This window comes from Sesamum indicum, linkage group LG8 (assembly GCF_000512975.1).
Source record: "Sesamum indicum cultivar Zhongzhi No. 13 linkage group LG8, S_indicum_v1.0, whole genome shotgun sequence".
NCBI lineage: Eukaryota > Viridiplantae > Streptophyta > Magnoliopsida > Lamiales > Pedaliaceae > Sesamum > Sesamum indicum.
Window position 1 is genome coordinate 14,658,910 of NC_026152.1, and position 25,554 is coordinate 14,684,463.

Genomic DNA, 25,554 nt, shown 5'->3' on the forward strand with positions numbered 1-25,554 from the left:
CCTGTGTTATCTGGTGTTTAATCGGATTTGAAATTTCAGGGACAATATTGTCCTTTTAGTAAGCCATTTTCCGAGTAGAAATTCTTTTGAATTTATATATCACTGTGGATGAAAATTTAAACGGGTAAGTAAATTCGGGTCTTGTCACGAACCATCCCTATTACCGATCTGAATCACATGATGAGTTTTGATTTATAGTCTCGACTGGATTAAAATATGATAAATTAAGTTAATATGTTCTATATATAAATTGATTTTTGTCAAAAAAAAAAGAAGATAAAAAACCATTAATATCAATTAAAGTGCATAATAAACCATGCAAGTTAATAGCCAACAAATAATATAAACAATACCAATGAAAATTTAGTTAGTTAATAGGTCCAAATTTAACGGACGTGCGTTGTTCTGTATTAATAATAATTATTGTTCTATTTTTACTGTAGTTGTTGGTCAATTATAAATATTTAATATTAATTATTTTATAATTATTAATAATTAAAATTAATTATATAATTATAATGAATTCATTTAAAAAAATAATACCAAAAATATTGAGACAAATGACAATGAATGAGAAGCAAAATTCAATAAGTCTACCTATTAGTGCATGTTGGGCAAAATGTTGTGCCAAAAAGAAAAGAAAGTCAGTCTGGCACATGTTAACAACCAAACCCCACATAGACAATAACTTGGCTATGGGCATCTATCAAAATACCCCCCCCCCCCCCCCCCCCCCCCCCCACCCACCATAACCCAAAATACCATTAATGCCCACCAACTCAAATTTGTTCTTCTCTACTCTCACTCTCACCACCCCAAAAAGACAATTTCACCCCTAATCAAACTAGATTAATTTTTAATTAAGATTCATTTTATGTGTTTGGGAATTACTCAGCTCTCCAAAGTCATTTTCATCCTTTCCTTAAAAAAAAAGAATTTCATTTTCAACCTCTATTAAGTGAGTGTTTGACTGAATTTATTTAAAAAAATATAAACTCATCTTACATATTATTAAAAAAAATATATTTTAAATATTTATGAAACTTATAAGATGTTACTAAAAATATTTTATAATTAATATGAATAAAAATAAAAAAAAAGTTATTATTTTGAATAACTTATAGATTTTTAATAATTGATATTGCATTTTTGAAGTTTGTAGACTTATTTTATATAAATTACGTCAAATAATTCTCAATATTTGTTTCCAAACGCCCTCTAAATATATATATTTAAATAAAAAGTCAAAAGATATATATAACTATTCCAAAAATTTTCTATGGTTTCTAAGAACAATTGACAGATAAAAAATCATTTTATAAAAATTTAAAAAAAATAAAACTTTTCCCAAGTATAATAAAAAATTATTATTCCAAAAATTAGAATTTAATGATATTATTAAATGAATATTCCAAAAGCTAGACTAAGAATAAATAATTAATTAATACTAGAAATGATAAAGCTATTTAGACAAATGATTTTTCCATTAATTTAAGAATAATAAAATATTAAAAACGTCTGTTTTCAAATACCAAAAGTTTACTCTTATCTGACCCCGCGTTTTCTTCCCCCCGCCTGCTCATAGTACCATACTCTCCTCCTCCGTCACCACCAACCACGTCGGGCCAGCCACAATCACCACCTCCCTCCTCCTTGAGCTTCTATCTTCTTCGGTATGGGAAACTGTAACGCCTGTATAAGACCTTCGGCTTCGGAACCGGAGCCTCAAGCTCCTAAACCCACAACCCCAAAACCCCGCAAAAAGACCCGCGAACGCTACCCCAACCCTTACGCCCAGTCCCCCGCCCCGGTCCGTGTGCTCAAAGATTTCGCCCCTCGAACCAGAATCTCCGACAAGTATGTGCTCGGCCGCGAGCTCGGCCGGGGTGAGTTTGGAGTCACCTACCTCTGCACAGACCGCGAGACGCGTGAGGCCCTAGCGTGCAAGTCAATCTCCAAGAAGAAGCTCCGCACCGTGGTGGATATCGAGGACGTCCGCCGTGAGGTGGCGATCATGTCGAGCCTGCCGGAGCACCCGAACATCGTGAAGCTACGCGCCACCTATGAGGACAACGAGGCGGTGCATTTGGTGATGGAGTTGTGTGAGGGTGGGGAGCTTTTTGATAGGATAGTGGCGCGTGGGCACTACAGCGAGAGGGCAGCAGCGGGGGTGGCGAAGACGGTTGCGGAGGTGGTGAGGATGTGTCATCAGCACGGGGTTATGCATAGGGATTTGAAGCCCGAGAATTTTCTTTTTGCTAATAAGAAGGAACATTCGGCGCTCAAGGCCATTGATTTTGGGTTGTCTGTGTTTTTCAAGCCCGGTAGGTGTTATTGGATTCTAGTTGACCATGAGAATTGGGTTCAGTTTTGAAAATGTTTTCATCCTTTCTATCTTTGATTCTTCTTTGGAAGTTACAGGTCTCTAGAGTTCTTGTCTGGGCCTGGTTGGATTTTCGCTTTCTTGCTGGCTGTTCAAAGAAGTTTTTAGTTTTTATTTTTTCTCTTATTATTATTATTATTTTCATTTTCTGCTCGTTTTTGATTCAGTAAAACGATTTTGAAATTTCTTTCTGTTTCTAATATTTAGATTTCTTTCAGCTTTGTCTTTGTTTCATGCCTAGAAGTTAACGTCTTCATTTCTTCATATTTTTATGTCATAGTTTGGCTTGCTTGTTTACACTTAAGTTCCGATTTCCCATATATATTTTTCATTCGTTTGAACTATTCTCATATTTGTTCATTTATGGAATACGAGGACTGCCTGCTGAGATTATGAACTTATATTTCTTTTTCATTTTTTGGGTTTGTGGTCTGCTGATTAATTAATAAGAGATTCTGTTTAATCAGGGGAAAGGTTCACTGAGATTGTTGGAAGTCCATACTATATGGCACCAGAGGTTCTGAAGCGAAATTATGGACCCGAAGTTGATATTTGGAGTGCTGGCGTCATTCTTTATATTTTGTTGTGTGGCGTTCCTCCATTTTGGGCTGGTATCTTTTCCATGCTCCTTTCATTTTCAATCTTAGCTCATACAGATACATTTTATGTGAGGATTCAGTTTATTTCATTGCAACGATTATGCAGAAACTGAACAAGGTGTTGCACTTGCAATTTTAAGAGGAGTGATCGACTTTAAGAGGGAACCATGGCCACAGGTTTCTGAAAGTGCAAAAAGCCTTGTTAGGCAGATGTTGGAGCCAGACCCCAAAAAGCGTTTGACAGCCCAGCAGGTGCTTGGTAAGTTTGTTTAATATTTTCCTGCTACATATCTATAAAGTGTGGATAAAGTGAGTGTGCTGGCTGTCCATGCTGCATGTGAATACTTTGATTACAATGATGGTGGGCAGAGGAAAAGAAAGACACATCACATCCTTCCAGAGATCTGCAAGTTTTGAAGTGGGCTGGAACCCATTTTTGGCTTTCTGTCCGGAAATCAATCATATAAGTTCTTTCATGTATTCTTCATCGAACTCCAAAGAGATCAAGCGTTTTTCTCGCAGTGGTGAATCACTACCAGAGTTATCCCATCACAAGCACACCTCACTCCATGAAGTTTGGATAGTGCTACAAGAAAGAATATACAGAAAAAAGGCATAGAGAGAGTGACTGTAGGAGAATACATTAATTAATATTACAATTAGGACAGGAATTGATATACCCAATAAGGAATGTATTTCCACTTCAATACTGGAACCACAATTTAACTCAAAAATGGATGCTAGTTGAAATCATGACTCCTTCGGAACCTGACCCAATTTCTAATTGCAAAAAGTAAATGAGCATTTCCTATTTGCACCAACTTTCATATGCTGATAACCTGGTTTTAAGAAATTATCTGAGAATCCAATATGTACATCCACTAGGGGTTCAAAATATTCTAGGATGTGGAAACCATGAAAGAATTAACCACTTAGGTAATCTTGCAATCTAAGAACAAAATATTGCATGTATGATTGGTTCTTGTGAGGAGTAACAGAATTCAAACATTGGGTCTGCTAGATATTTTGTAAATCTTCATGCTACAGCATCTTGTGGATATAAGTAGTTTTGTGTCACTTTGGTTTTGACAACAGCTATAACCATGCTCGTCTTGTTTCTTGTTTGTTCAGATCACCCATGGATACAAAATGCCAAAAGGGCTCCAAATGTCCCATTGGGAGATATTGTGAAAGCAAGGCTTAAGCAGTTTTCTGGCATGAACAGATTCAAGAAGAAAGCATTACGGGTAAGCATCTGCATTGATCGAGTTATTTTTCTAACTCTTTGCTTGTTATTACAAACACAAAATCTTTCCTTCAGTGTGGTATGATTTTATGAAAAATGGTTTTCTATTGCTCAAAGCAAAAGGAGAACTGGTATTCGAGGTTGCTTAGTAATTGATGCATAAGAGTGGGCAATCTTCTGAAACTTTTAGGGCAATGGTGGCTGAGTTTGCTTTGTGCATTTACAGTTGATGGCAACTGCCAATATCTTTAGTTGTCCATTGATTTTAGTCTCTATCTTAATGATTATTTATCTTCGAATAACTATGTAGGTGATTGCGGAGCATTTATCTGTTGAAGAGGTAGAAGTTATTAGAGATATGTTTTCATTAATGGATACTGACAATGACGGGAAGGTAACATTTGAGGAACTTAAAGCTGGTCTAAGGAAAGTGGGTTCCCAACTGGCAGAGCCTGAGATAAAGTTGCTGATGGATGTGGTAAATGTTAATTCTTCTCACTCAAAAAATCGAAGTCATCCTGTGCTTGATGCTTTTGCAACATTCTGTCTTTTTTCCTCTTCAGTTCCTGCGATTGAGGTTTTCCCAGATTAGTACATGTCATTTTCAGATTCTGCCTTGTGTTAATTTGCTTGGACATTTTTTTTTATAATTGGAATGATAAGTGTAGTTGCAGATGAAGAATATGAGTGAATTAATTCCACCTTTAGTTCGATTTTGTTCACAAGAACTGCTAATCTGTACTTGTACCTGGAGCCTTTGAAATTGCAACGGTTGACTGGTTTAAATTCTTTTAACTGATGAAGATCGTAGCACTGAAACCGTCCAAGTTATATCAGCTTATTCTGAAATTGAACATATCTGGTCTGTATAAAGCTGAAAAATTGCTCAACCTTCATACATTTAGTTGCATTTGACTATCTAGAGGAGACTACTGAATGCTTATTAGGTGATATCTTTATATGTAGCCTTATAACCTCGGTTTCATCTGCAAGTTGTACTGATATAAAAATTGCCTCAATGTCTAATAGGCTGATGTAGATGGAAATGGGGTTCTGGACTACGGTGAGTTTGTTGCAGTTACTATCCACTTACAGAGGATGGAGAATGATGAGCATTTCCGAAGAGCATTTATGTTCTTCGACAAAGATGGGAGTGGGTACATTGAACTCGATGAACTACGAGAAGCTTTAATAGATGAATCAGGCGAAACCGATCCTGATGTACTCAACAACATTATGCGAGAAGTTGACACTGACAAGGTTCGCCTAAATCCTTCCTGTCTTTCTTTCTAATAATTCTTTCCTATAGTCAATCATAATATCACAGTGCTATTTACCAGAGTGCTTCTTCTAGCCTTTTTTTTTTGCATAAACCCAAAGTCTTATTTGCATTTCCAGGACAGTAACTGACTACTTAAAATCACTGCAATCATATGATAAACTGATACCATCCATGTTGATTAACTTATTTAATCTTTTGTGCCTTGCATAAAACCAATTATTTGTTTTATTTCCTAATACCGTGAACAAAAACAACCTTGTAGCGTTTGCTGTTAATTAGTTCTTCATTCTGTCACTTAATTCTGTAACTGGGTTTCTTTCAGGACGGGCAAATTAGTTATGATGAATTTGTGGCAATGATGAAAGCTGGAACGGACTGGAGAAAGGCATCCCGACAGTACTCCAGAGAGAGGTTCAAGAGCTTGAGCCTTAATCTGATGAAAGATGGCTCTCTCCAGCTTCAGGATGGACTTACGGGTCAAACTGTTATAGTTTAAATGTTTTCATGGTCGATTTTATATTCTCCATTTCCACTGCTTCTTTTTCCTAGTCTTGTGCTAATCAGCTGGAGCAACTTTGTCTCTGCTGGAAGCCACATCTGGTTTTTCTTGGAGCCTAGGATGCTTCAAGAAAGCGTTCCTCGTTTTGCAGTATTCATGCACAGGTTACAGCAGTGGGAACTGGTTGTCTTTGGTCAACTGAGGAAAAGGGAATTCTGGAATGATGTGAATTGCTAGGTTTTTGTTGATAGGATTTGTAGGAATTAGATATATATGATAGGACAGATAAGTGTTTGATGTTTGTGTTGTATAGCTCAATCTTGTGTTCTTTGTTTGCGCATTTCTTATCCCGGAACTGGTGGGCAGTAGGCACAATGGAATTCTGGAACGATTCATTTATTCAAATGTTGAAGTCACTCTGTGGACTTTTGAATCAACTTTAGATATTGAAAGTTTGAAATTGGTGAAATCAAGTCTGTGGGTTCATTTGTTTGATTGTGACTAAAGTTGCTGATCATCACACGCACAGGCACAGTTGAACTTGATTTTTGATTTGTCAATTGGAGATGCAGAAGAGATCAACATGAAATGAAGCTTTTGCTACTTACTATCACTGCATCTTTTTACTGCAAATTACGGTGTAGATCATAAAAAATTATATGTGAAATTTCAATTTTTCATATTTGGCTATTGATGGTTATATTAGTAATACTAAATGATTATTGAGGGTAAATTTGTAACTTCTCCACACCCTACAACACCATTAAATTTCATATCCCACTATAAATACTTAAAATAATATTTTTAATTGCAAGCTACTATTCACTAATTTGACATATCATGATATTTAAAAGTGTCTCTCACTAAACAAAAAACAAGACCCAGCAGTGCTATTGTGCCCAAGTAGTTTTCCCCTTCAACCCCACTCCAAACCTATATTCCAGAGCCAGAGCCAGAACCTCTCCATAAACTTTTGTTATAAAGGTATCAACAGGACAACAAATTTTGTCACAACAACCAACATCTAATACTCTTAACCATCTTTACTATGAATCTCCTCTATCTATCACTACCTTACAAATGAAATTTATAAAAAAAATATTGATAAATTGAGATTATATAATTACATGATGTTGAAGAGAAAAAAATGTACGAGTGGTTGTGTAACATCATAATATTAAACTCACTTACCTTTAATTATATATAAATATTCCGCGTGTGTAATTTTTTAAAATTATATAAAATAAAATATTTTATGAAACTTTTATTATTCACTAAAGTATATAAAAATAGTTTCAATACACATATTAAATTTATAAAAAAAAATTGATAAAAGAAGATAATAATATAATGTTAGAGGAAGAAAAATGAATGCGAAAAACTAAAAAAAGAAAAAAAGTCACCAAAATATAGTTATGTTGGCCATGTTAATAAATTAATAATTCACCCCTCTTCAATTATGTCTATATCAATATAAAAACGAAAGTCAATTTTCACCCACAACTGATGATTTATGATACTGTAATATTAAATTTAAAATATCAATTATACCCTTAAATTTTTGGATCAATATAATTATTTATATATTTTAACTAATTCACATCATATTTTAATCATTAATATACTATCATATTTATTCTTCGCCTTCACTCATGTTTCCATTTTTAATAATATGAAAATATGTGTTGTATTTATCTAATTATATACGCACAATACATTATAGATAAAGATAGAAATTTCTTATTAAAATTAGGCCGGATCAAATTAAATTAATTATACGTTAAATATATACTTGTTATGTAATTAAATAATTATACAGTAAATTATATTGTATTTATTGTATAATTAATTCTAATTGAACAAAATACAGTTCAAATTAAAATTTTCGGAGAGACGTATGTATATATGAAGTAGCTGAAATGGCCCACTAAATCCTACCTGCATACCCCGCTTCTCACATCCTCGGAATTAACTGAAAATCTCTCTCTAGCTACTCACACTGCAACCCCACAAACACAAACCATTCTTCATTCTCTCGCCACCTACACTCTCACTGCACCCCCTTTCTTCCCGCTGCCGCCACTCAGAAGCTTACTTGTACGCATACAAACCCACGATTAGGCACAAGACAAAGCAAAAACCTTGCAAAGAAGCAGCAAAACAGAGAAGCTCATTAGGACCCCAGAAATGGGAGTCGACTATTACAACATCCTCAAGGTGAACCGCAGCGCCACCGACGAGGACTTGAAGAAAGCCTACCGCCGATTGGCGATCATTTGGCATCCCGATAAGAATGCCAACAAGCAAGAAGCTGAGGCCAAATTCAAGCAGATTTCAGAAGCCTATGATGTTTTAAGCGACCCGCAGAAGCGCCAGATCTACGACCTCTATGGGGAGGAGGGTCTCAAATCGGCTCAGTTCCCACCTCCTCCGCGTGGCCCTCGGACCCGCCACCAGGGTTTTTACTATAACAATCAGAAGCATCCGAACCCTAATTTCCGGTTCAATCCGAGGAATGCGGAGGATATTTTTGCGGAAATCTTTGGGGAGAATGGGAGTGGAAATACCGGTGGTAGTAGTAGTAATGGTGGCGGCGGTAGGAGAGATGGGTATTTCAGAAACACGACGATGAATGGCGGTGGGGGACTGAGGAAGGCGCCGCCGGTGGAGAATGTGCTGATTTGCAGCTTGGAGGAGTTGTATAATGGTGCAACCCGAAAGATTAAGATTTCTAGGAATGTTCTTGATTCTCACGGGTATGTGATTTTCTACTGCCCTCTCTCTCTCTCTCTCTCTCTCTCTCTTCTTCCAAAAAGCACACTTTTGGGATTGATTGTTGCCTTGATTACTGTTCTATTTCTGGAAACTTACAGGTCAGCTTTCGAAATGCTTTATCGAATCTTGGTAAAATGTGCTTGATAATTGTCTGACTGTATTCTGATCATTGTGTTCTTTGAATTTGGTATGGATTATGAACTGGTTTTGTTTTCTGAAGTGCAAAGATCGTTTCTTTCTTTTTTCCGCCTTATCTTTGTGCATTGTTGGTCAATGTGGTTTACAATCTGCTGAGTGATCAATGGAACAGTATGTTCTCATTTAGAGTTACGTTCGTCAAATATACAGTTTTTCACTTATTTCTTTCTTCTTTTAGTTTTTTAATGAGGCTTGAGGTGTCATTATATCTTGCCTAGGTACTCTTTCTATGTAGTCACAATTCTTTTAGCCTGTTGGTGGAATGCAATAACTTTTATAACTTTATCAGGGAGGAATGCTCCATGTTTTGAGTTGAAAACAATTTAAGCTGGCTTATGAGCACATATTGTGGCGCTTTTGTCGTGTGCATCCATTTAGAGCTGGAGATAATTATTGTAGGCAATTTGTATAGTTTAATGCTTAATGTTGACTGGCGGAAAGTAGAACCTTAATAATCAATGTGAAATTGTTGGAGCTGGGGTCCTGCTAGTACAATGATGAACCAATTAGACGCCATTTTCAGTTTACATTAGATCCCCAATGCTATGGTTTTTATGACAGAGTTCCACACTCACTAAATATCTAAGTGCACTGGTATTTAGTTTAAATAAGACATACTTATTCATTAGTCTTCAATCTGGCTACAAAAAACTCTAGTTCATTTGAGAGATTTTTGTCTGAAGTGTGGTTTTAGTAGAAGTTGAAATATTGTTTACTCATTTGGATCTGCACACTGCATCATATATACGAGCCTTAGTTCCTCCACGAACTGCTTTTAAATGTCGGATGTGTTCTATGTTGCATTACGGAAAGCAAAGATTGTTTGAATTGTATGTTAATATTATTATATTAACTGTAAACTCTTGTAGTCAAGTAAAGAATTCAAGATTCAGATGTGTAGATTTGCTTGGTTAAAATTCTGATGTGTTTTGTACTGTAGAACTGGCCAAACCTGCTGAGACATTTCCTTTTAATGGAAACCAAATACTAGATGCTAAATAAGTTGGTAATCTCGAGCTGTATCTTCATGGAATCTGGCAATTCACTTCAAAACTGTTCTAAACAGTATGTCATATGTTATTTTGGAGTTAAATGTGAAACATTTGCACGTTTATAGAAAAAGCACCCTATCGGATGTGATTCTCCAGTTCTGTTAGGTTTGCCTCTTGAGCGCACCTTTGGTGTAATGTACTGTCTTAGCTATCAAGTTCCCCAGGAAAGATAATTTATGGCAATATGTAATTGTCAAATCTTTTCATTAATCCCTCATCTTTATTTCTCGTTTAACTTTAGTTCCTCATCTCTTAAATGCAACATATATAGTCCCTCATCTTTCAAGTATGTCCCCGTATGGTCCTTGGAGTTGGCCGTTAATTCTAATGGTGTCTTAATAAAGTGGATGTAATGTTCCACTAATGAGGGGTAAAAATGGAAAAAACTTATGCACCTTAACAAGATGTCAATTAAAAAATTTCATGTATTCCAATAATTTACTATTATTACTAAAACAACGAGAATGATAATAAAACAACTATTAATCATCCAGAAGCAAAACAAAAAGTTGAAATATACTAAATCCATCTATCTCTAAGGTACTAAAATGAAAAGAAAAACTAAATATGCCATACAAAATATGTGTGGATCTCAATCAACATATTTTGTCTTTATTTTAAAAACTTGACTTAATATTTTTGCATCTAGTTATTAAGATATTTGATTATGATGTTTTCTATTATTTTCATTAATAGTCAAATTCACTCAAGAATCAATTTAGAGCAATAACTTTGTTTTTATAGGACGTATAAATATATACTCATCATTTGGGGTATTCATCACATCTAGTCGAGATATTAAAAGTTTTATTAGCAAAATTTAATTCAAATTTAAGATTTTAAAATCTAGATTACAAAGTTTTGGGAATTAGAATGCAAGTTGAATATATTATTGGAAACATGCAACACATTTCGAATTTGCGTTTTAATATAAGTTACTACATAGTGAGTTTCTCATAAATATTGAATAGAGATAGTAAAAAATAACAACATAATAAAAACACCATATTTAAATCTGATAATCAAATATGAAAAATAAAGATCAGCTAAAAAAATAAAGATGAAATATGTTGATTGAGATTTGAGATCCATGCAAATTCTTTTTGATATGTTTAGTATTTCTTTTTAGTGCATAGTGGTCATATAGATTTGTTATATCTAATTTTTTGCTTCGTACACTGATAGTTGTTATTAGTATTTTTATTTTTATTTAGCTATAAAAAGATAGCTCTACTGAAGTACATGAGTTTTTTTTCAATGTTGGCAAATTATTGAAATGCATGATTTTTGCATACCCCTCATCAGTGAATCCCATCCACTTTATTCAGATTCTGTTAGCTTAGTTGAGAATGGCTTTTGAAACTTGTAATCGATAATGTTCTTCTAACAATTAGGGGGTTTTCGACTGGTGATGTTGGTGATATCATGTTCTTGTACAACTGTAAGAAATATCATTTAGACACTGGTGATGTTGGTGATATCATGTTCTTGTACAACTGTAAGAAATATCATTTAGACACTTGACTTGCCACGTTTTGATTTTAACAGTCAACATTTCACCATGCTAAAAATTTATATCTGTAATTGAATATGCAACTTTTTACACACAATTCAATTTCCGCTGAATGTACCAAAGGAATGACCAAGAATTTTAAACTTTGCCTGGTTCCTCTCTCTCTCAGTTTATTGTCACGCCACTGGATGCTTGTTTATGAATGTTTGATCAGACTGCTGTTTTGCATTGATTTGCTTGTTCTTGCAGCAAGCCATGGCTGATGGAGGAGATATTAACCATAGACATAAAACCAGGTTGGAAGAAGGGCACAAAAGTAACTTTCCCTGAGAAGGGCAATGAAGAACCTGGTATTGTCCCAGCAGATCTCATTTTTGTGGTGGACGAAAAACCTCATCCAGTTTTCACGAGGGATAGCAATGACTTGATTGCGAAGCAGGAGGTAACACTTCTTGAATCCCTCACCGGAAAGATTCTTGAGCTGAGTGCGTTAGATGGCAGGAATGTTACAGTACCGATTACGGAGATTATGAAACCAGGACATGAAGTTCTTGTCCCAAATGAAGGAATGCCATATTCAAAAGATCCTAGGAAGAAGGGAACTCTGAGAATTCAAATTGATGTTAGGTACCCGAAAAGGCTCACTGAAGCACAAAAGCATGAATTGAGGAGAATTCTGGGAGGAACTCTCAATGAACATTAGTTGTCATGATATTTCTATATAGTAAGTAGACTGGCGGCCAGGGTGTAAATATATAACATGCATGTGAAATCTATGTGAATATAAGAATGGATAATTATCTATGTGAATATAAGAATGGATAATTATACTAACATTTCCTCAAAAACATAGTCAAATTATGTAAATGACCTTCATATTTTGCATAAATGCATAGTAAAAATAATGATCGTAAAGAACAAAAGGATTTATTTATGTTCTATTTAACAATCAAAATAGAAAAAGGTTGATTAAAAATAAAATAATCGTGGGGATGTTTTTATCTTTCTATTTTTCCTCGTGCACACACATACACCTAGATACACAAACATGAACACAGACAATTGTCAAAGCGCACAGACAAGCATATATATAAACACGCTATAGGCACATACATGCACAGAGAGAGAGAGATCCAGACACACACAGGAAAAAAACAAGCATATTAAACACACAATAGGCACAAGCACAAGATAGAGAAAGATACACGCACACACACCAGAAAAAGAACACATAAATGTACACACATATTGCTCACACCCTCGCACACCATCGATGTACACAGCCAAAACGCACACAAGGCTAATTTCAGATTAGACAGAACATAACATAGAGATGTCAGTATAATTATACAAAAAAAAGAAAAAAAGATAGTTTGCATAATATGATCTGTTAGTGTAATTATCCTTAAAAAGAATGCTGATAAACGACTATTACTAATTTTGGGTTTTCCACTGCTGGGGTTGCGGATGGTTAACAAATGTCTATGGGTAAAAGAAAGTGGATAATTTTATTTCCATTTGCAGCAGCAGCTGAATTATCACTGTTTACATAATATAGACACAAATGCAGCAGCCAGAAAGAGGTAAAGTTACAAATGCCATCTGCTGATGCAGGCGGGAAACAAGAATTGCACCTTCAAACTCACAGAGAAGCCGATGCTGATCTCCAAAATTCAACAGGCTTCCGATGCTGCAATATTGGCATCTTTGATCTAACCGACTCAATCAGTGAAAACTCGATATCTGCAACAGCAATGCCAGTTGAAAGTCTATCAGGTAACCGGCCGATAACCATACCCCATGGATCGATAATCAAGGTATCACCATAGCTCTCTCTCTTCTCACTATGCTTTCCGGCCTGCGCAGCAGCTATGACATAACACTGAGTTTCAATAGCCCGGGCACGAAGCAACACTTCCCAATGCGCTGCCCCTGTCACTGTTGTGAAAGCAGCAGGCACCAACAATACCTCTGCGCCATGGTGGAACCTAAGCTGCTGATAAAGTTCCGGGAATCTCAAATCATAGCAAACTGTGAGACCAAGACGACCAAACGGGCTATCCACTGCAACAACATCCTTTCCTGGTTCAGTAAAACTGCTCTCTTTGTAAACAGCACCTCCAGGCACATCAACATCAAACAAGTGCATCTTCCGGTATGTGCTTCTGATATTCCCAGAATCATCAATCAGCACATGAGTGTTGCACAAATGTGAATCGTCGGATCCCTTTTCTTGAAACCCTCCAAGCGACAACCATATATTTGACTCCCTTGCTAGGGAACAGTATTGCTTCATAATCGGTCCATCTAATGGTTCAGCAATTGTAAGACTATCACCGGCTTTGGCACCTACGTAGGAGAAATTCTCAGGAAAACAAAGCAATTTCGCACCGGCTGTAGCCGCTTCCTTAACAAGGCGAGAGCAGGTGATGAAATTGGCCGAGAGATCATTAATGGAGGTCATCTGTGCGGCTGCCACTCGTACTGAATGGGCCATGGCTGCACTGCCTGTTAGCAAGTAAGAACGGATACATCAACATGACGGAAACCTGTCTGCCTACCAATGCGTAGACTTCCACCCCAACCTAATTCGAAGCATGCCACGCCTGCTAGACCGCACCCATCTGATACAATGGGTCCATGTACTACATGTGCTCTGACCTAATTTTACGGTTTTAACAGCCAACATCGACCGAATTGCTAAAAGATTGACGCCAATGTATCCATAGAAGTTTTTAAGTTGAACTATTTTATTAAACTAGCACAATTTTATTACCCAACTGGATTTTTAGAAGGTGGTGTTTCAACTGACTTGTTACCACCGTTAAAGCATAAGATTAACTGAAACCAACAAAGACCTTATCTCAACAGAGTAGTTTCTGCACACACACAGAGAACCGACTTAGCAAGTCAAGAAAAAAAAGCAAAACTGTAAAACCAACAAACTTATGAGCGTTCAATTTAATCTCTTAAAACTTAAGCTAAGAAAAATTTGGATAGTGAATACAGCGGATGATAAGGACGCTCGTGGTGAAGCAAGATATAACATTCAATGTTAAGGCATAAAATCCCCATTTCACTCAAAAAGACCAATCAATCACTCAACAGCAGGAAAGCTATTAGCCGGAAAAGTAAACAACGAACAGAAAAGGCGAAAAGATCCCAACCTCCTCTTTTTCTATTTAACAAAACAAATAATCCATCTAAATACAGTATAATCCCAGACTTAAAGAGCAATTGAAAATAGAGAAATTGCTAAAATACCTCCAAATGGAGTGGCGGTGACTGTTGCAATGATGGTTGACTAGTGAGAGGTCAACCGCTGTTAACTTGGTTTCATTTGCATCTGCAGAAAGTATATCAATATGGGCGTAACTGTGGACGGTGGCGAGCGGCGCAGTTGGAGAGTGGCACACGGTGGAGAATGTAGAGGGAGCGAGAGACAATGGTGATTTGCTGTGCGTATGGGGTTGGTGGAGGGGTTGATTTCTAGGCGTTGGATCCAACTCAGATCATCAAAACATTTTACGGGTATTGGGCTGCTAACGAGGCCCAAATACCAGTTTTAAGGTAGGGGTATGGATATGGATATGGATAGCATGAGCATTTTTTGGTCTTGTCCTGTCTTGGCCCTCACTATATCAGTAATAATTGAGATCTAAAATCCATCAAGAATACAACACCCTATTCCTTATCCAACCAATCATTTCACCCACTTCACCTATCTAACAACATGCCTATCAATTTTTCTAAATTATAATTTAATGTCAAAATAAGTGTACACACCCCTTCATCTCAAAGTAAAAAAAATATAAAAGAATTAAAAATTTACTAAAACCCCATTATTTTGTAATAATATTAAATACTCATAAATCAAAAAAATAAAATGGTGGGGAGAAGAGAATATGTGAAGAAATGAGGTATTAAGGAGTTGTACGGATGTACTAATAATAAGTTATAAATGGTAAGGCCGACAGACAGACCTCATCATGTGCACCAATCTATATTTATTTATGTCATGCCCCCAAAAATTCCACCACACACACACACACACACTTACTTCTCTACTAAACACCTACACCTAGCACATGAATTGTGTCCCCACACTCTTCTTCTTCTTCTAAGTCAAAAAGTCGTGTTGAGTTATATTATATAGAATTAAAGATGCAGTAATATTTAAGAATTTAATCAAAATTTAATTATATTTACTATGTGATTGATTCAGTTCAATCAAATTTAATTTGAATAAGAATTTTCGATTCTAACTTACGAAAAATTGGTTCTAATAATTAATCGGCCGATTAGGCCTAGTGTCCATGATTTATGGAAAATGCTCATAATTTTGTGATGGAATACAGTTCGTTGCATCACACAATATATGTAAATAATAAAAATTAATTATATATTGATAATTTTAAATCAAAGTGTACATTAAAAAAAATAAAATTAACATAAACATATATATTATACATTCATATTTATGAATCTTGAATCGACAATCTCTCGAGTATATATAGAGAAGATATGATTCGTTTCGAGACGATAATTATTGTTCGTATGCTTACATATTTGCTTAGTGTCTTTTAAAATAAGAAAAAAGATCAATCCACGAATATGTAGTGGATTCCGAAATCGTGTAATTGGTACTATATCAAATTTAAATTTGATATATACCCATCATATCCATAGCAATAACACAAAATAAAAAACTCAAAGTAAAATAAATAATTACTTAACTTTAACTTTATGGGGGTGTGCGTAAACGCATGGTTTAAATGTTTATTAATTTATTATCAAAAATAAATTAAGGAAAGTAATTTTATTTTATAATTTTTATTTTTGTACTGCTTATATTAAATTTAATTAATTCAAAAATTATAAAAAGCTTTTTATTAATTTTTCAATTAATTAATATAATTATAAATAATAAGTTGTTTTTAAACTACACAAGGTCCTTTTTTTTTTTTAATTTTTACTTCTCAAACATTTTTAATTTTTATTATTTATTTTCTTCGTAGAAAAACAAAAATTATTGCAAATCCCCGTTGGGGAAATTCTGTTTTGAATTAGATTTTGTCGAATCAAATCAATTACAGAGTAAATGTGATACAACTGCTGTGTGATTGGGCACTTTTTCTTAACTGTATACATCATACGATAATTGTATTATACTCATTATATAATGAATTCAAATTTGATTGAATCATATACGGACTAGAATTTCTCGACGACAGTGGCCAAAAATAAGTCGGCTGAGTGTTATATTGTACGGACACATGGAATCTTGGATAGTAAAATAATTGTTGAAAAAGTTGAAAAGTTGAAAAGTTGAAGGAATTGAAGCAAAAGCAATCTTAAAAAACAAAAGTGAATTGATGGAGAAAGCTTTTTAATTTTACCTTTTACAGAGTTTTCTAATTTACTTTTACAGAAATGTCTTTGGAAAAAGAGTTGTTCCAAATCAGACAAGGAATATTGTGGTCAGTGCAACCTTTCTTAGCACAACTTGTCATTACAATTGTACCTAACATATTACGTCAGTATATTGTTTTATTGCTAGTGTTACATGATTTATTTCATTAGAAGAAATTTGCGTTTAAAGCAAATTAAATGATAGTTGAAATAAACAAATTATCTCTGTAATAAATAAAATAATAAACTATTTTCTTGGGAAAAAACAAATAAACAAATAGAGCAATTATATCCTTCATGCGAGTTTGTGTAATTTATGTTTTTTTTCTTATTTTTTTATTATAAAATTATTTTTATACCTTTATTTAATAACTATTGAATCTGATTTGAATTTAATGTTCAAATATTTTTTTTAACTTCAATCAATGGTTAAAATTTAAATAGATATGTAAATTTTAATTATATAATATATACCATATAAATATATATATATATATATATATATATTTAGAGAGAGAGAGAGAATAGGAGTGGTGATGGCAGAAAAGGGGGGAGGGTGGGAGGGATAGGGGACGACGGAGGGGAAGGGAAGAGGGAGGGATAGGCGCGGTGTCATGGGCGGAATTTTTTTGGCTCACAGCGGAATTATTTTTCGCCCGTGCGGCATCTTAGGTTACATCCAACCTTCGCACATTTTAGAGTTGAAGGAATTGAAGGCACTTTTTTGAATTAAGTAAATTGCAGGAATTGAAGCGCAGACGAAGAAATAGGAAGAGTAGGAAGGAGAAGAGGAAGAGGAGGAGTCACCATCATTCAGATGATTCTGCTTTCTACGGAATAAAGAAAGGAGCAGGAAGGCATATTCATACTTTGATTACGACGTCAGTACTTCAGATGATTCGCGAGTGGTAGGGGCAAGAAGCGGTCTCAGAAGAAGAGCAGGAAAAATTGCCATGAAGAGGACTAGCTTCTACAGTGGGTGATATGTCTTGTGCTTTTAAGGTTCCTCTAAACTGCTGCTAAGTGTGCCCTATTCAATCTTTAATTTGGTTGTTGATGAGTTTTTTTGATGAAAACCACTGTAGCTTAGTGGACAATGCATTAGTTTGGTGCATTTGCTGTTTTTCAGTTTGATGTAATGTATCATTTTAATTGCTTTGTTCTTCTGGTTGTAAGAGTTCTGATATTTATTGAGTATTCTATGTGTGATTCCGACATGTGATCGGTCCTGTTAGTTGAAATACTGCAGTAATGCTTTAGAATGTTATTGAGTTTAAAGTTGTTTTACTTGTTGGTTGATATTCGATGCGGAAGCCTGCCTGTGGACATCAAGAAGAGCTTAACTATTGCTGCTCTTTTGAACCCAGTGCTATTATTGGAGCAAAGAAGGTTGCAGCATTTTCCAGTATTTTTATATATGTAATTGTATTAGGACAATGATTTTGTGATTAATATTATCTAGTTTATGGATCAACCTCTTAAAAATCATGATCTGGTGTAGCAGGTTTCTATTGAGATCATGATGTCAAGAAACATATTTTTATATGTTCTAATCAGCTACTGCATTTTGTTTTCCAATTTATCGACCACAAACTTGAGAAGTTTTGCTGAATGATGCCCCCTCTTTATTCCGACATTTCCATTTCCTTGTCTGTGCGTCTTTTTTCTTGAGTGTGTGTATGTGTGTGTGTGTGTGCGTGGGGTGCGTGTGTTTATTGTGTGTGTGTGTTGGGGGGGGGGATGTGGGGTGTGTGTGTGTGCGTGTGCGTGTGTGTGTGTGGGGTGTGTGTGTGTGGGGGGGGGGTGTGTGCGTGTGTATCAAGGTAGAACCGTCGCTGTCGTCGTGCACGGGAGGTTTGATTGGAGCTCATCACTGCATGCCCCTTTATAATAGGCATAAAAATATTTTTTCTTGCTCCAAGAGTAGACATTGAAATGACCGAGGTGTGCACTTTTTTCGCATCTCCCTCAATTGACGTCCAAATCACTTTTTTAGCCTACGACTTCTACATCATAATCCAAGAGTTTCAGCCCCATCCGGTCACCCATTGTTAAGGAATTACCCGCGCAATACTCTGAAACTACAGTTCAACCACTATACTGGCAGACTCCGAACATCATCGTCATTTCCTACTCAAACGGAACCGTCTAACTCTAAATCATCTCTGACACACAAAGGATCTCGCTTTAGAAACAGTTTCACAAATCTCAAAGGATAAAGCACTCTGCTTCGCACATTTCTCTCTTGCTCGCGCAGAGGGTGGCACCTGATCAGCGCCCTTATATCCCCATGCCCAAACGTCCTTGGAATGACTTCATACTTGGCGGATAGAATCTTCACACATTAAGAAAGTTTCTATTTGAACACTATTGCAATTTTCAATCGATAAGAGTCTCTGCTCGAAGACCGTTTGTGCACCCACGTGCCCAATTGGCATCTCCTAGCCACCCGCACGTCCTCTTCAAACATTGCCTGCCGTCTTGCCCAAGGTGCGGCCGCTGATACGTGGGGAGAGAGGGCAGGTGCTGATAACAAGAAGGGGAGAGGGTGGCGTTGTAGGAGATACTGGCGATAAGGGGTGGGATTGAGTGTGTGTGTATATGTGTGTGTGGGTGTGTGTGTGTGTGTGTGCGGGGTGTGTGTGTGTTGGGGTGTGTGTGTATGTGTGCGTGTGCGGTGTGTGTGCATGTGTGTGTGGGTGTGGGGTGTGTGTGCGTGGGGTGTGTGTGTGTGTGTGTGCGTGGGGTGTGTGTGTTTATTGTGTGTGTGTGGGGTGTGTGTGTGTGATGTGTGTGTGTGGGGGGGTGTCTGTGCATCTTTTTTCTTGAGTGTGTGTGTATGTGTGTGGGGGGGTGTGTGTGTGTGCGCGCGAGGTGTGTGTGTGTGCGAGGGGGGTGTGTGTGGGGGGGGGGGGGTGTGTGTGTGTTGGGGTGTGTGTGTGTGTGTGTGTGTGTGGGGTGTGTGTGTGTGTGCGTGGGGTGTGTGTGTTTATTGTGTGTGCGTGGGGTGTGTGTGTTTATTGTGTGTGTGTGGGGTGTGTGTGTGTGTGGGGGTGTCTGTGCATCTTTTTTCTTGAGTGCGTGTGTATGTGTGCCTGGGTGTGTGTGTGTGTGTGCGCACGGGGTGTGTGTGTGTGTTTGGGTGTATGTGTGTGTGTGTGTGCGTGGGGTGTGTGTGTTTATTGTGTGCGTGTGCGGTGTGTATGCGTGTGTGTGTGGGGTGTGTGTGTGGGGGTGTGTGTGTAGTGTGTGTGTGTGTATGTGTGTGTCACGGTAGAACCGTCGCTGTTGTCGTGCATGGGAGGGTTGATTGTAGCTCATCACTGCATGCCCCCTTATAATAGGCTTAAAAATATTTTTTCTTGTTCCAAGAGTAGACATTGAAATGACCGAGGAGTGCACTTTTTTTGCATCTCCCTCAATTGACGTCCAAATCACTTTTTTAGCCTACGACTTCTACATCATAATCCAAGAGTTTCAGCCCCATCCGGTCATCCATTGTTGTGGAATTACCCGCGCAATACTCTGAAACTACAATTCAACCATTATACTGGCAGACTCCGAACATCATCGTCATTTTCTACTCAAACGGAACCGTCTACCTCTAAATAATCTTTGAGGTGTACCCAACACATCAAGGATCTCGCTTTAGAAACAGTTTCACAAATCTCAAAGGATAAAGCACTCTGTTTCGAACATTTCTCTCTTGCTCGCGCAGAGTGTGGCGCCTGATCATCGCCCTTATATCTCCATGCCCAAACGTTCTTGGAATGACTTCATACTTGGCGGATAGAATCCTCACACATCAAGAAAATTTCTATTTGAACACTATTGCAATCTTCAATCGATAAGAGTCTCTGCTCGAAGGCCGTTTGTGCACCCACGTGCCCAATTGGCGTCCTCTAACCACCCGCACATCCTCTTCAAGCACTCGGCCGTTAATACATGGGGAGAGAGGGCAGGTGCTGATAACGAGAAGGGGAGAGGGTGGCGGTGTAGGAGATACTGGCGATAAGGGGTGGGCCTGAGTGTGTGTGTGTGTATATGTGTGTGTGGGTGTGTGTGTGTGTGTGTGTGTTGGGTGTGTGTGTGTGTGTGTGCGTGGGGTGTGTGTGTTTATTGTGTGTGTGTGGGGTGTGTGTGGGGGGAGGGTGTGGGGTGTGTGTGTATGTGTGCGTGGGCGGTGTGTGTGCGTGTGTGTGTGTGTGTGGGTGTGGGGTGTGTGTGTGTGCATGCTTGGGGTGTGTGTGTTTATTGTGTGAGTGGGGTGTGTGTGTGTGGGGAGGGGGTGTCTGTGCGTCTTTTTTCTTGAGTGTGTGTGTATGTGTGTGTGGGGGTGTGTGTGTGTGTGCGCGCGCGGTGTGTGTTTGTGTTGGGGTGTGTGTGTGTGTGCATGGGGTGTGTGTGTTTATTGTGTGCGTGTGCGTGTGTGTGTTTGCGGTGTGTGTGTGGGGGTGTGTGTGTAGAGTGTGTGTGTGTCACGGTAGAACCGTCGCTGTTGTCGTGCACGGGAGAGGGTTGATTGGAGCTCATCACTGCATGCCCCCTTATAATAGGCTTAAAAATATTTTTCCTTGTTCCAAGGGTAGACATTGAAATGATTGAGGAGTGCACGTTTTTTGTATCTCTCTCAATTGACGTCCAAATCACTTTTTTAGCCTACGACTTCTACATCATAATCCAAGAGTTTCAGCCCCATCCGATCATCCATTGATGAGGAATTACCCGCGCAATACTCTGAAACTACAATTCAACCATTATACTGGCAGACTCCGAACATCATCGTCATTTTCTACTCAAATGGAACCGTCTAACTCTAAACCATCTCTGAGGTGTTCCCAACACACCAAGGATCTCGCTTTAGAAACAGTTTCACAAATCTCAAAGGATAATCACTCTGCTTCGTATATTTCTCTCTTGCTCGCGCAGAGGGTGGTGCCTGATCATCGCCCTTATATCTCCATGCCAAAACGTCCTTGGAATGACTTCATACTTGGTGGATAGAATCCTCACACATCAAGAAAGTTTCTATTTGAACACTATTGCAATCTTCAATCGATAAGAGTCTCTGCTCGAAGGCCGTTTGTGCACCCACGAGCCCAATTGGCATCCTCTAACCACCCGCACATCTCTTCAAGCACTTGGCCGCTGATACGTGGGGAGAGAGGGCAGGTGCTGATAACGAGAAGGGGAGAGGGTGGCGGTGTAGGAGATACTGGCGATAAGGGGTGGGACTGAGTGTGTGTGTGGGGGTGTGTATGTGTGTGTGTGCGGGGTGTGTGTGTGTTGGGTGTGTGTGTGTGTGTGCGGGGAGTGTGTGTGTGTGTGCGTGGGGTGTGTGTGTTTATTGTGTGTGTGTGGGGTGTGTGTGGGGGGAGGGTGTGGGGTGTGTGTGTATGTGTGCGTGGGCGGTGTGTGTGCGTGTATGTGTGTGTGGGTATGGGGTGTGTGTGTGTGCGTGCATGGGGTGTGTGTTTATTGTGTGAGTGGGGGGTGTGTGTGTGGGGAGGGGGTGTCTGTGCGTCTTTTCTCTTGAGTGTGTGTATATGTGTGTGTGCGCGCGCGGTGTGTGTGTGTGGGGGTGTGTGTGTGTGTGTGCGTGGGGTGTGTGTGTGTGTGCGTGGGGTGTGTATGTTTATTGTGTGCGTGTGCGTGTGTGTGTTTGGGGTGTGTGTGTGTGGGGGTGTGTGTGTAATGTGTGTGTGTGTGTGTGTGTGTGTGTGTCACGGTAGAACCGTCGCTGTTGTCGTGCACGGGAGAGGGTTGATTGGAGCTCATCACTGCATGCCCCCTTATAATAGGCTTAAAAATATTTTTCCTTGTTCCAAGAGTAGACATTGAAATGACCGAGGAGTGCACTTTTTTTGCATCTCTCTCAATTGACGTCCAAATCACTTTTTTAGCCTACGACTTCTACATCATAATCCAAGAGTTTCAGCCCCATCTGGTCATCCATTGTTGAGGAATTACCCCCGCAATACTCTGAAACTACAATTCAACCATTATACTGGCAGACTCCGAACATCATCGTCATTTTCTACTCAAACGGAACCGTCCAACTCTAAATCATCTCTGAGGTGTTCCCAACACACCAAGGATCTCGCTTTAAAAACAGTTTCACAAATCTCAAAGGATAAATAACTCTGCTTCGCATATTTCTCTCTTGCTCGCGCAGAGGGTGGCGCCTGATCATCGCCCTTATATCTCTATGCCCAAACGTCCTTGGAATGACTTCATACTTGGCGGATAGAATCCTCACACATCAAGAAAGTTTCTATTTGAACACTATTGCAATCTTCAATCGATAAGAGTCTCTACTCGAAGGCCGTTTGTGCACCCACTTGCCCAATTGGCATCCCCTAGCCACCCGTACATCCTCTTCAAGCATTGTTGGCCGTCTTGCCCAAGGTGCAGCCGCTGATACGTGGGGAGAGAGGGCAGGTGCTAATAACGAAAAGGGGAGAGGGTGGCGGAGTAGGAGATACTGGCGATAAGGGGTGGGACTGAGTGTGTGTGTGTGTGTATATGTGTGTGTGTGTGTGTGCGGGGTGTGTGTGTGTTGGGATGTGTGTGTGTGTGTGCGTGGGGTGTGTGTATTTATTGAGTGTGTGTGGGGTGTATGTGGGGGGAGGGTGTGGGGTGTGTGTGTATGTGTGCGTGTGTGTGTGTGTAGGTGTGGGGTGTGTGTGTGTGCGTGCGTGGGGTGTGTGTGTGTGTGTGCGCGCGGGGTGTGTGTGTGTTGGGGTGTGTGTGCGTGAGGTGTGTGTGTTTATTGTGTGCGCGTGCGTGTGTGTGTGTGGGGTGTGTGTGTGGGGGTTTGTGTGTAGTGTGTGTGTGTGTGTGTGTGTGTGTGTGTGTGTCACGGTAGAACCGTCGCTGTTGTCGTGCACGGGAGGGTTGATTGGAGCTCATCACTGCATGCCCTCTTATAATAGGCTTAAAAATATTTTTCCTTGTTCCAAGAGTAGACATTGAAATGACCGAGGAGTGCACTTTTTTTGCATTTCCCTCAATTGACGTCCAAATCACTTTTTTAGCCTACGACTTCTACATCGTAATCCAAGAGTTTCAGCCCCATCCGGTCATCCATTGTTGAGGAATTACCCGCGCAATACTCTGAAACTACAATTCTACCATTATACTGGCAGACTCCGAACATCATCGTCATTTTCTACTCAAACGGAACCGTCTAACTCTAAATCATCTCTGAGGTGTTCCCAACACACCAAGGATCTCGCTTTAGAAACAGTTTCACAAATCTCAAAGGATAAACCACTCTGCTTCGCATATTTCTCTCTTGCTCGCGTAGAGGGTGGCGCCTGATCATCGCCCTTATATCTCCATGCCCAAACGTCCTTGGAATGACTTCATACTTGGCGGATAGAATCCTCACACATCAAGAAAGTTTCTATTTGAACACTATTGCAATCTTCAATCGATAAGAGTCTCTATTCGAAGACCGTTTGTTCACCCACGTGCCCAATTGGCATCCCCTAGCCACCCGCACATCCTCTTCAAGCACTGCCGGCCGTCTTGCCCATGGTGCGACCGCTGATACGTGGGGAGAGAGGGCAGGTGCTAATAACGAGAAGGGGAGAGGGTGGCGGTGTAGGAGATACTGGCGATAAGGGGTGGGACTGAGTGTGTGTGTGTGTATATGTGTGTGCGGGGGTGTGTGTGTGTGTGTGTGTGTGCGTGCGGGGTGTGTGTGTGTGCGGGGGGTGTGTTTGCGTGTGTGTGCGTGGGGTGTGTGTGTGTGCGCGCGCAGGGTGTGTGTGTGTGTGTGCGTGAGGTGTGTGTGTTTATTGTGTGCGTGTGCGTGTGTGTGTGTGGGGTGTGTGTGTGGGGGTGTGTGTGTATAGTGTGTGTGTGTGTCACGGTAGAACCGTCGCTGTTGTCGTGCACGGGAGGGTTGATTGGAGCTCATCACTGCATGCCCTCTTATAATAGGCTTAAAAATATTTTTCCTTGTTCTAAGAGTAGACATTGAAATGACCGAAGAGTGCACTTTTTTTGCATCTCCCTCAATTGACGTCCAAATCACTTTTTTAGCCTACGATTTCTACATTATAATCCAAGAGTTTCAGCCCCATCCGGTCATCCATTGTTGAGGAATTACCCGCGCAATACTCTGAAACTACAATTCAACCACTATACTGGCAGATTCTGAATATCATCGTCATTTTCTACTCAAACGGAACCGTCTAGCTCTAAACCATATCTGAGGTGTTCCCAACACACCAAGGATCTCGCTTTAGAAACAGTTTCACAAATCTCAAAGGATAAATCACTCTGCTTCGCATATTTCTCTCTTGCTCGCGCAGAAGGTGGCGCTTGATCATCGCCCTTATATCTCCATGCCCAAACGTCCTTGGAATGACTTCATACTTGGCGGATAGAATCCTTATACATCAAGAAAGTTTCTATTTGAACACTATTGCAATCTTCAATCGATAAGAGTCTCTATTCGAAGGCCGTTTGTGCACCCACGTGCCTAATTGGCATCCCCTAGCCACCCGCACATCCTCTTCAAGCACTGCCGGCCGTATTGCCCAAGGTGCGGCCGCTGATACGTGGGGAGAGAGGGCAGATGTT

The 25,554-nt window shown here is 39.0% G+C and overlaps 3 protein-coding genes across 3 annotated transcripts; 2 read left to right on the plus strand and 1 right to left on the minus strand.

The window, feature by feature from the left end:
• Positions 1,676 to 6,482, plus strand: LOC105168756 (calcium-dependent protein kinase 10). Its single transcript, XM_011088902.2, has 7 exons — positions 1,676 to 2,324; positions 2,851 to 2,994; positions 3,089 to 3,241; positions 4,114 to 4,229; positions 4,539 to 4,706; positions 5,258 to 5,488; positions 5,833 to 6,482. Exons 1-7 carry the CDS (start codon positions 1,676 to 1,678, stop codon positions 6,004 to 6,006), a joined length of 1,635 nt encoding a protein of 544 aa, XP_011087204.1. The 3' UTR covers positions 6,007 to 6,482.
• Positions 7,933 to 12,378, plus strand: LOC105168758 (dnaJ homolog subfamily B member 4-like). Its single transcript, XM_011088904.2, has 2 exons — positions 7,933 to 8,765; positions 11,797 to 12,378. Exons 1-2 carry the CDS (start codon positions 8,197 to 8,199, stop codon positions 12,248 to 12,250), a joined length of 1,023 nt encoding a protein of 340 aa, XP_011087206.1. The 5' UTR covers positions 7,933 to 8,196; the 3' UTR covers positions 12,251 to 12,378.
• LOC105168757 (nitrilase-like protein 2) lies at positions 13,029 to 15,049 on the minus strand. The gene is made up of 2 exons (XM_011088903.2): positions 14,812 to 15,049; positions 13,029 to 14,055 (listed from the first exon to the last, which is right to left on the minus strand). Exon 2 carries the CDS (start codon positions 14,042 to 14,044, stop codon positions 13,190 to 13,192), a length of 855 nt encoding a protein of 284 aa, XP_011087205.1. The 5' UTR covers positions 14,045 to 14,055; positions 14,812 to 15,049; the 3' UTR covers positions 13,029 to 13,189.